The sequence below is a fragment of the Zonotrichia leucophrys genome, chromosome Z, assembly GCF_028769735.1.
Source record: "Zonotrichia leucophrys gambelii isolate GWCS_2022_RI chromosome Z, RI_Zleu_2.0, whole genome shotgun sequence".
NCBI classification, from domain to species: Eukaryota; Metazoa; Chordata; class Aves; order Passeriformes; family Passerellidae; genus Zonotrichia; species Zonotrichia leucophrys.
Genome location: NC_088200.1, coordinates 59397019 through 59409186, shown reverse-complemented (window position 1 = coordinate 59409186; position 12168 = coordinate 59397019). Strand labels below are relative to the sequence as shown.

Sequence of the window (12168 nt, the reverse complement as noted above, 5' to 3'; positions counted from 1 at the left end):
CTCTTGTTTTTTCTCTTTTCTGCTTGTGAAAATCATTGTCTGGTGATTTAGGGCCTGAAATTTGCACTAAGTTACCTGAAGTTTTGTAAAAAACATAGGGCAATAATGATTGAATTGATTATTACTTCAAGCACTAAAGGAATTGCCAGGTCCAGCACTTTTGGTGACCCAGGCCTTGTCCTTGTTTCCAGCCCAGTAAAACCATGTGGTGCAGTTGTAGGCCCTGGAGATGTCCTACACACACTTACCAAAGGCTAGAGCTGCTGGAGTGCCCATTCCCAGGCCAGCTGAAGGGCTCAGGACACTTTCCAAGGCGATACATACAAACAAGCACTGTCCAGCACAGGTGGAGCAGAGCCTTTGCCAGCCCCTCTCTAAACACCAACAGCACTGACATAAACAAGCATATGTCTAACCTCCACATGCTAGGTTAGTCCCTTTCAGCACATGCAGGCTGGAGGGAGACTGACAGAAAACTAATAAGTGGATTTAGTAAGAAGGGCAGACATATCTCAGGGAAAAGCAGTGTATTTCTAGCATAATTCAAGCACACACTACTTTTTTTCCAAAAAATAATTGACTCCTTCCTTGCTCTGTCATGAAATAAATGAATGAATACAGACAGACTTCCTTGCTCTATTATTTGGGAATTCTTCCTGTGCAACTCCCAAGACTGCCTTACCTCCTGCTGCTCATCATGGTATTACTTACTCTGTTGCTGTCAAATCTATTTAGATTGTACCCTCATGCCACTTCAAAAACTGACATGGATTTTCATTGAAGAATAAGTTACTTAAACCAGCATTTTAGCAAGAAAAATAAATATTAAACTTTATCCAAAGGACTTATAGAAAAACCAAATCTTCCAACACAAGTTCGCACATTAATTGCTCTGCAAGATTCTAGTACAGTTAAGATGCAGTCCAAAAGCTCACGACCTCACAACAAGTTGCCCTGAGCCAGATACACCTTTTCTTACTGCTTCCTTCCCCTGCACTCACGTACAGTGGTTTTGTGTCTGCACAAGCTGAAGACTTGTCCCTAGAAGATTTTCACATAAACAATGCTTATTGAAAAATAACCTGAAGGAAAACTGATCCAAGATCATGACACTAAAGAAAAAAAAAATCCAACAGTGATCAATTAGTTTGATTCATGATTATTATTATTATTTATACAATTTTTAAAAATTTTCTTCCAATGCAACAACAAAGTAGTAAAAAGCCAAGAAAACATGTAGGAAAAGGTCCAGCAAAGCAGCTAGTACATATAGTACTGTGAGAAGACATACGAGTCCAGCATACTAAGTTCACGGAATGGCTGACGTCTCATGAGGATGCAATTGCTGACAGCAGCCAAGATCTCCAGGATGCTTAGCACAATACAAGACCAAAAAATGTAGAGCATGGAAAAACACAACTGGTCTTCCAGCTTCTTTAGACAGCCTTCCTCAGAAAGCTGCTCCACATGGCCTAAGTCTCCCCTGCAGAGGGAATGCTTCTCCTTACAGCAGCTTTCAGGGACACAAGTTGGATGATGCAGAGATGATGCCTTTAGCCAGTCTGTGTAGTTGTGGACCCCACAACAGTGCAGCTTCCTCTGTATCTCATCCACAGCACTGCTTCCAGGATCCTGAGAGCATGTCCAGTTGTGCTGGTGAACAAGGTAACTGATAGCACTTTCCAGCGGAGAAGCTGTCCTAACACAGTAGGAACGTGCCAGAGCTACTGAAGACATTTCTAAGCAAAGGAGGAGCAGCAGCAAGTACATCAAAGTCCCTTGCTGATTGCAGGAACTCTTAACAGAAATAGAGACAGCCAAAACTCCAGTAGGTAGCAATATAAGTGCAGTTACAAGAGCCAACCAACCAGGGAGAGACAAGTAAGCCTCCTGAAACAAATATCTGTAGTTCTTGAAAATCAGGATCACTGCAACTCCACCAAACATATGAGCTACAGCAGCACCCCAGAAGATGAAGCCTAAGAACCTCAGCACAGATTGAGCAAAGGACCTACGGTAAGCATCCTGATGGCACCACAAGGAAGCCAGAGCCATCACAGCCATAACTCTCCTCATTCTGCTCACTCCAGCTAACCCTCCTCATCAGTATTTAAGAGGCTTCAACCCCACTTATCCAGGTGCAGCAGATGATATCTCCACCTAAAAACAATTTGCAAGAGAGCAACTCAGATAAGGCTCCTTAGGACAAAGACTGAGCCCTAAATCAGCTTGATCACATGCTGCTGCTGCTGCAGCTTGTTCAGCACAGCCTGCAGAAACCAAGAAGGTATGTGCCCAGCTTGCTGTGGAGGGTCCCTTACTCTGCTGTCATTGGAGACATCTGCACTTGAAGGAGGACAGCTGGAAGAAGGCTGCACTCCTTTCATGTGTGGAAGACCTAAATGCAGAGGAATAGTCAAAGTGGTAGCGAGCACTGCTTGCTCAGATTACTCGGACTGCCCAACTCTCCCCAGCAGTAGCCAGGATGGCAACACATGGGCAAGTCAGAGCCATCGACAAATGGCTCTGGTTGGAGCAGAGCTTAATGGCTCTGGTTTAAGCAGAGCTATTCAATAAGGAATCTCCACAGGTGATACTCACCTAGACTTATTATCCTCCTCAACACCTTTATCATTCATTCAGTGTTTTAAGGGCCATAATGATGTTAATAATATTCTGCCCTTTTTTACTCAGCAAGTCTTCTCTATAGATAGCTTCAATTACCAAAGACACCTGGATGAGAAATCCCAGCTATTTCACAATTTTACCCCTCAGCTTGCCTCGCCAGTGATCTGACTGACTGCTGTTATGACTGAATACAAGAGGCAGTAAGTGCTATATTAATTTTTCCTTGTGTGTAAAGAAACTGAACTACACACCTGTTAAATCACTTCACAATAATAACAAAGGGAATTGATGCCACTTATCAGCATTATCAGAAGAATATTATTGCTCCAACTTGTGGTATGCATGAGTCATGCAGGATTGGAAACCCAAATAAATCTTGCCACAGGTGCCAGGAAGGCAGACCCCAAGCCCAGCAGTGATTCTGTAATTGTCCTGATGAAGTCCCTTAAGGTCTCTTTGGTTTCCCAAGACATAGAGCATGACTAATGCAACATACATACATACGGGAGAATATAGAGATATGATCCTCATTTTCAGAAACATGAGCACCTGCAAACCTGACAGAAAATCAGAATAATTGGGTGCTCAGATCCCTGGAACCCTGTTAAAGTCTCAGCAAAACTGATGATCCCACATCTGTCAGACATTTTACAAGAACCTATTGCTGATATATACAGTATGCATACACAGATGTTGGGCGGATTCCCATCAAAATCTCTTTCTATATGCTGTACAAACAAGTTATTAAGGATAATTATTTTGGAATGAGATAAATTGCTTTTATTATTTTTAATCTTTTCATTAACAGTAATTAGCATGCAGTGATTAACTTGTTAAATCTTAACAAAATCCTTCTTTCAAAGATGCTCTTGAATGTTGTCTTCCTTCTCTGATGTCTGTGTCTGTCCTCTCTCCTGTTCCACCTGCTGCTACCCCCCAGCCCTCCTGCTGTGTTGGTTTTGCTGCCATTCACTTAGTCTCTTGAATGCTTTTTTCCCTGATTTCTGCCTTCTGCATCAGAGAGATGGGGAAGGGACACAACAGAATTCCCCCTCACCTCTGTACACACATGGAAGCTACACTGATTTGTTTCCACAGTGCAGAAAAAAAAATCAGAAAAGCGTGAGGAAACATTTCAGAAACACATCAGAAAATACTGCGAGGTGTACTACTGTTTTTTAGCTTGCAAGCTTTGTGAACAAAAGCATGTCAGCCTGCCTCTTTTCCTTTCTGCCCTTTCCTGTGCCCATAAAGCTAAATGAGATATTAAGAAATGAGTTACAACATAACTTCCATTTAGCTTATTCTACATCTCTGTGTTCGTGGCAGAACAAATGGGCCAGAGATCATACCAGACCACCAGTTCAATACGGAAATCAGAAGCACCAACACTAAACATTGACTGGGAGCCAGTACCCAGGTGAGAGGTCTCAGTGTCCTTGGGGGAAAGAGAGCACACTCAGCAGCATGGAAGAGGGAATTGCAGCAGTGGCGACAAATATTGGCAGAGCTATCTAAAACCCTCTACTTTAGCTCTATTCAGAGCTATCCTCACCCTCTATTTGCTATGCAATGCATAGGCACTCAGAAAAAGAAAGCCTCTGCTCAAAATGTAAGATCATGGACAAGAAAAACAGAATTGGTCTCTGAAGTAACCAAAAGACAAACTGGCACCCTCAGTAGCATTGCCTTTGTGATAAGTCATTTTACCTGTGTGTGTGGACAAAAGCTTGAAAAAGCAGTGTGCAAAGCTATCCATCAGGAGACTGTAATGTGACAAAGAGAATATAGGTATGACAGAATAGGAATGCTCCTCTGTTTTCTTTACAGTGGTAAACAGCACAACATGATAAATGCTGTCCCTGTTTTCTCTGAAGTTGTTCCTGCTTATGAACTGATGAGTATTGAAATTCAAATGTGGGTGTAACAGATAATACACCATAGATAAACTATTTTCTGAATGTTGCTGAAAGTATAATCCTTCAAGTTAATAAAATGTCAACAGTATCCTTTTTTTTTTTTTGCATTCACTGCTCTAGAAAGCTATAACTGACATTGAACAGCTCTGACGTGCCCAGAAGGTCAGAGAAGCTCATTCCATCTGGCTCCAGGAGTGGGACCAGAGAGCCACACAAGTCAAAGTTGTGTTTGTGCAGTGTCGGCAGCTGATGAAACTCATTTTAGATGACACAGGCTGTCATACAGATTGATCAGGGAGCATAGCTGAGCTGTAAGGGGCAACAATTCACATCAAGATGGTCAGCTAGTCTGTTCAGGCTCGTGTGAACAAGACAAAGTCTAGAGGTGACCATGGCATTAGGCTACAGCTACACAAGCCCATCTTAGAATCACAGTCACATAATGGTTTGGGTTTGAAGAAACCTTAGAGATTATCTCATTCTAGTACCCCTGCCACAGGCAAGAAACCTTTCACTAGACCAGACTAGACAATCTTCTAAGCTTCTTACAGGCCTCCTATAAAAAGATACAGGATCTCAAAGCCATAACCTCAGGAACTGCTCTAAGTGTCCCAGTGCCACAGACAAACCCCAAAACTGCCTCTGTAAAACAGCTGCTACTTCCCCTGTAGCCCATGTACAGATGAAGATATAGATGGTGAAATCCACTTAAAGCACTCAGAAGGAGATTTGTTTTGATAGTTTGAACTTCTAAAGGCCTTGTTAGATTAAGGCACACATAGCATAAAATAAAAAACCATTCTTTAAACCTTTAAGACCATTCTAAAAAACAGTGGTTTTTATCAGTTTCATCAACTCCACTTTTACATTAAGCTTCCCCACTACTACATACCTTCTTGACACCTCCACTGGGTGGCAGCTGATGTGTCACCCAATTGGGCTGGCAAATCCAGAAAAAGTATAAATGGGTATCAGTGGTATTGCTCCTCCTTTCACTGGTCCAAATCCTTTCTGCTGGTGTTGGCAGTACATCTTTCCCAAGTCAAAGAGAATTCACACTGATTTTTTCCACTTTCCAAGAAAAGCCCTGACTGCATGTGACTGCATGTAAAGTGGCAAAAATTAAATAGCAATATGTGGGGGAGGGGAGAAGGAAACCAAAACCAACCTTTGTTTCTTCTGGATCAAGCTACAATAGGCACTCAAAACTCCACGCAGCAGAAGGACTGGGTACTGACTGGAAAGCCATTTCTAAAACACTGAAATCTGCAAAGTGCATTGCTTCTTTGAGAATAAAGAACACTGTTTTATGCAACATGTCATATATTACAAGATCATTAAGGCAGCCCAAATGGAGGAAGATAAAAAAGCCCTGGTTGGACCCAGTGCCTACAGCTGCAGCCATGCACAGCCAGTTTCCATAGTAACCAAAGTGAGATGATGCTGCCTTGCATGAGACTGACACCTCCCATGGAAAGCTTGAAGCAAACAGAGGTATGACTACCAGCTCCTATTCATGGAGAAAATGTACTCCACTCAAGAGCTGATTTACCATTACTGACGTGTTTGAATGCAAGTCTGTCAGTTGTCTACCCTGGCTCCATTTGCCACACCAGAAGTACCCTTTTTGTGATTGAGGAAGCACATCAAATGTTTTCAGGCTTTTATTTGGTTTTGCTTTTAAGATTCCACACATTCATTGTGTCGAAAATATTCATAATCAAATGTCAAGAGTTTGGTGTTTTCAAGTATTTCCCTCCTTGTTTCCTTTTATGAACTGAACATTTAAAAATGCAGACTAAAAGCTTTTTCCTTTTTTCTTGTTAAATTTTATTTTTCCCTTCCTTTTTTTTTTTTGCTTGCCAGTCTGTAATTTCTCTGAAATACCTTGTGACTGGATGAATACAGAATATCAAACTGTGAAAAAAGGAGGGAAAAAACTTCACTTTCCATATTTCTGTCAATTCCAAAATTGGAGAACATTTTAAAAGACACAGAATGGCAAAAGAAAAAAATAAATTACAGTTAAAAGGGAACTTCTGTTCTTTTGATTGTCTTTATTGTAGTTAGTAATAAAAACAGATTTGAAGAAATGGTACTTTGTAAAACCTTCAAAAAACTAGGAAAGGGCTGAATATCATGAAATTCAAGTCACCTTGACTTTTAAAGTATTTTGTGACTTGGTTTTCATCGTTTTCAACCATCACTAGCTACAATACTACTCATGTGAATGCAGTACTCTCATTTGTGTTTGAAAACATATGCAAGGTTTCTGGGCACTTTCTGAAGTTATAAAAAGACTTTTAATTTGAAATATAGGGCCTTTAATTGTTCAGCTGACAGATTTATCTTTGGGGAGGAAGTGAGGAGTGCCTGCATACATTATCTGGATGTTATAAAGACCTGACAAGACACTAAAATTTGTCAGAACTTCTCATGAGTGAAGTTTGTTCTTTGTGTCTCCTCAGAAAATGGAATCCTTGTAGATTGCTTTTTCCTCAAGAGAAGTCTTTCATGCAACACTGGGCTGGAGCCCTTCTGGCCAGTTTTCTCCATTGCATGTGAAAACTCAGATCTTAGCAACATGTAGCATTCTACTTGTGAACTTTTGCCCAACTAGTGAATGAATCCAACTGTGCAGCCATAAAGCAGTAAGATGTGAATAAAAATTTGGAAATATTTTTTTAATATTGGTACTTTAAAATATCAATACTTTAAATGTATACATCACCTGATACAGGTCTTTCAAATTAATTTTCTGATAAATCTTAAGATCAGTCAGTCTCGGCATCCTAAATTACAGAGGTACTTTTACAAATGACTAGACTCATTTCCGGACTCAATATCAGTTTTTTCTTGAGAGCACTGCAGCAGTGATGTACTTGTTTGAGTGTTATTGGACCCTGTACTCAAACTTGGCTATAGAGGAGAGATTCAGCATGATCACATGCAAAAAATTCTTGATTGCATTTTCACTTGAGCAGCAATTTAGGATTAAAAAAAAACCCATTGTAGCAGCAATGATGTTATGAGCCTAGGACTACTTCTGAAGTACTTGTTCTGTCCAAAGATACATACAGCAACTTCTTTAATTTGAGAGCATTGGATTATCTTGGTGTGAGCAGCTTGCAGACCTCTCTAGACCTGTAATGAGAGCTTACAAAAAAGAATGGAATTTGTGCAGACTGTGCTTCATTAACTCATTGGTGACATTTTGCAGGGTGCAGGTTCTTCTTCAGCTGATTGACTGGGGGAAATCTATCAATTAGAATATTAATTTTGGTTTAATCTACATAATTGTTTACAGGTCACATTTTTCCACCAAGAAAGATATTAGTAAAGAATGTTTTCAGCCTACAAGATAGCTGAAAATTTAGCCAAGTGAAAGTAAAAGGTGTATTTGATAGGGTCCTTGTCTCTTTTTACTGGCATAGCAGTAAGAATATCTGTATCAGACCTAATGTTCATCTCATACCAGGTTTTATAGTGACTGTACAAGAGAATTTATTTTTATTACCTTTTGCAAGTCATGATATGAGCATATAAAATGTCAACTTTGTCAGAATTAGTCTTATAGCACATTTCAAAGAAGTGGAACCAATTTTAATGGGATTTTATGCATCTCCATTCAGATGAAATGCAGGTTTTAGAGGGAAAAAAAATCAAAACCAAAGAAATATGCAATTTATTTCTGTGCTCTACTTCTATCTCCAATCTCTCCACCAAACAATTGTCTTCAAGAGGTATTCTGCATTTAAATGGAGATGCTGTCATTGACATAGAAAGGATCTATTATGTTTAAAATCATACAAGCATCTAAATACAAAAAAAAAAAAAAAAAAAGCAAATAAATGAAAATATATTTGAACATGGAATGTAAAAGCACATTTAAGGGAGTAAAAATGTGAATGCATTCCAGTACCAGGAATTATGTCTCTGCTATCTTCCAGACAAATGACAAGTAGAACAATTTGGCATTGTTTTGGTAGGAGTCATTTTATTTTATTTCAGAATTTAGGTACTCATCAAAACTTTATTTTCGAGCTTCGAGCCCCACTGCTGGGAACCAGAGGCCTTTTCAGAGGTTCCCATAATGCTGAAATCCAGCTAGGTCTACCAAAAATATTCCAGTACTCTAGAAACATCTTACCCTTCCCCACAGCATCTTGATGGGTGTGGTTATTGTTACTCAAGCATCTTCTTCAGCACCTTCCAGCAGACCTGGGCTCTGGGATACGTTCTGCGTAAGAAAGCCCAGACAGCTCTCTTGCCTACAGCTCAGTCTGAGGCAATTTTCCATAGCACAGATTATAGTCCTGAGTGAGTACTTGCTCCAGCATGAATATCCATGCCAGTATAAACCAAGACGTGTGCTAGTGTGTTGTTAAGTTTCTTGTGTTATTCCCCCAATTTATGTATTGTTCTCCCCTATTATGTGTAAAATGGTTTTGTTCCCCCAGTTTTTCCCGCCACTGCTAGCCTGTCAGCTAAGTTGCTATAGTAACCGCTATTCATAGTTGCCGATATGTAATTGCTCCTCCCCTGGTTTCCCTTATAAGTGAAAGTTGTTTCCTCCCTGTCCAGTCAATCACTCCCTTTCTCCTCCCAGGTTTCGAGAACCTTCTCCTCTCTGGAGATGGTGGTTGGCTGGGGTCCCAGGACACCTCCTTTACCTTTTGATTATTGGTCTCCATGGAGTGTCAGTTCTGTGAAGTTCATCCCCTCACCTTTCCCGATTGGTTCCGCCTGTACCCACCCCCCTCCTTTATAATCCTGTTTTCACCCCCTATAGAAAAACTTTTTCCCGGTTGGTTTCGCGGCGTTTGGATCCCGCAACACCTTCAATAAACCGATGTTTAACCCCCGGGAAATGGTCAGCTCCGTTCCTCTCCTATACCAGCGGTGTACGCCAGTCAGCAGCCAGCACGCACCGAGGCCATCAGACGCTGAAGGGTGCTGGCCAGGAATTGCAGAGGGGCGTCGGCCTTTCGCCCTCAGCTAGTTGGACTCTAAACTTCGGGCCACATATGCCCTCCTCCGCAAAGACGTGTAAGTATTCCCATTGTCAACAGTCAGATAAAAGTCAGAGACCCAGTGTGAAGCTGAGGGCTGAAAAAGGAAAAAAGGATTTGTAGGAAAAACTGTGAGTAGGTTTATACAAATTCCATTCAATGTTGCTGCCAATGAAACAGACAATGATGAAGAGCATAGTTGCTGAATCAAGATAAAAGCTACTGAAAATACTCAAAAAATAAAAAGCATTAACTGGATTTTTCTCCTTTAATCCCCTTCCAAAACTTGTTTGGGTGGTCTCTCTAACAAAATAAGATAATTTTCATTTCTCTGATTGGCAGTGTGAGAGCGATCACTCAGGACTGAATAGAAAATTGCCCCATAATCCTGGTAGTAACTGTCTTCTTCCTTTTGCAGAGAACAAAGTGCCAGATTACTCAGGGCTACCCTGAGCTTTCATCCAAAATAAAGAAATCAGGTATTACCTAAGCTTTCATTCCTACCACCACCCACTCATCGAGCACAAGGTGATGCAGTGCCCATGACATTCAGGGAAACTCTTGTTTCAGGCTGATGGAAGGGTAACCTTGCAACTCCTTGTACACATTCTTCTCCGTCAATATTCATTTGCAGGTGGAGCATTGGAGACATATCAGAGTGGTACAGGCATAGGAAGCATCAGAGGTAGATATCCATTACTTTAGGGAATTGAATAGCTATTTTTGACAAATGATCAGGCACCAGTAGACAGCTAGACAAAATCGGTAGTTAGGCAAAAATGTTTATTATGAACCCCAGTTGTGGAGAATTTTCACAAAGTGTGAAATTTTAGGCAGAGAATCTTTCAGAAGTATCTGCTCTGATCTAAAATCCTCAATGTGTGGGCCAGAGCATTCAAAGGGAAGTGAACACTGCAATTTCACTTCACTGGCAACCATGTGGGCCTCCAAATGCCAATGGGCAGGAAGCCCATTTAACAGCAGTCCCCAGAGTCATGGAGGGAGGCAGAACCTCAGGAGCAAGACAAAGGTTCTACCTTTGCTCTGAGGGTTACAGCAATGGTGGAGGTGACCAGAACAGCATCATTTTCTCCACATGCCATGCTGACATATTTCACCATCAATATGTTCACTTAGGAAACAAAGTGGTATTTACAGACCTGTCAGCAAGTGGAATGCATAAGAAATTTATTGCAGGCACCTAATAAGAGCTCCAGTTTCCAGAAAACATGGGATTCAAAGGGAGTGGAGCTGACAGAAGCTTCTGCAAAGACATTTTGCCGAGGAGGGAAGGGGCAACAGCTGAGACCACGGACCTTCCTAGATTTGCTGTGGCACAGATTGGCTCTCAGTGTCTTCCCTTTCCCTATTCCCACAGTACAGAGACTGTGCAAAATCCTTTCCTCCTGTGAAAAGTGCTCAAAGGAAGATAAGACATTGTGCGGGGAAAACAAATTCTTCTGTGTTCATTGCATTCCTCATAAGAACAAGCTGCTCTTGCTCAAATATTCAAGCCTTTCTCCATCCTGGATGTTTGCCATGTGGCAGTCCCATTCATTTTAACACAAAAATGTAGTGGTGCTCAACCTGTCTTTAACAAGTGCCACTTTGACAAATGCTTTTGGTAAGCCTTAAAAATACTGAAATAGCACTTGGAATGATAACAGAGTCCATATCCCTGACTAACATGGTAACAACCACTGCTGAAAATCAGTGTTTCTTTAGATTTGCAAGCACTGAAATAATGGTAAAACCTGCTAAATACACATGCACTCTAGGTTTGTATAGGTTCAGTCCAGATATTTAACTGCTTTATTTGTAAAAAATGGTTATGCAATTTACCAGACAGGTCTATCTTCTGTTTAAATAAAAATATCTTCAATATTGCACAGGTGAGATACCAGAAGAATGGCAACTGTGGTTTTGGGTTCACCATGCTTCAATATTATTCTTTCAATAAGTAATGGTGAAATGTTTGCTGGTGGCTAGTAGTAAAACCTATTATAAAAATACATTGTCCTTGCCAACAAGTAGATCTCAGACACCATGATCCATGCCTCAGTTTCACACTAACCCTCTGGACAAATTTGCAGGTAGCAGTAAAAAGTAGAACTCAATTGAACAAAGCATTCAGGTGCCACAGATTTGAAAGCAGCAGGAATAGAAGGCAATAAAATGAGCTTCGCTAAATGAAAAAGCCTGTGCTCAGAAAGAAATACGAACAAGCACCTGATGGCACAGAGATAACCCAGCAGCCAAAACTGGCACATTAAAACAGACCTACTGTTTTTCTCAGTCATATCCTCATACTTGCAAGTGACTCTGAGAAGGCAGACTGCAGAAAAAGACACAGGTGAAAAGTCAAAGTAAACTGGAACACTACCAAAGATTTCAGAGTTAGCAAAAGGGGTCCAGGCTAGGATTCTTTGCCCTATAGAAGAAGTTCTTTATGAAAAATGAAATTTGAATACATAAATATAATAAATATTAAGAATTTTTCTTGCCTAGAAAGTGAATATTTTTATGAATTTAAGTAGGACTTGAAATCATAGGCTAGGATTTCAGATTTCAAGGGGGAAAAAATCAAATATTTTGCAAGAATATTTTAA

At 40.6% G+C, this 12168-nt stretch overlaps 1 protein-coding gene across 1 annotated transcript; it reads right to left on the bottom strand.

The window, feature by feature from the left end:
• Window positions 1-1147: 1147 nt before the first annotated feature.
• On the bottom strand, window positions 1148-2091 carry LOC135459837 (tetraspanin-3-like). Its single transcript, XM_064736250.1, has one exon. It carries the CDS (start codon window positions 2074-2076, stop codon window positions 1261-1263), a length of 816 nt encoding a protein of 271 aa, XP_064592320.1. The 5' UTR covers window positions 2077-2091; the 3' UTR covers window positions 1148-1260.
• Window positions 2092-12168: the final 10077 nt, after the last annotated feature.

Bases quoted from the DNA above. Each gene is read 5' to 3' on its own strand.
- LOC135459837 (XM_064736250.1), bottom strand. From the start codon at position 2,076: ATGAGGAGAGTTATGGCTGTGATGGCTCTGGCTTCCTTGTGGTGCCAT.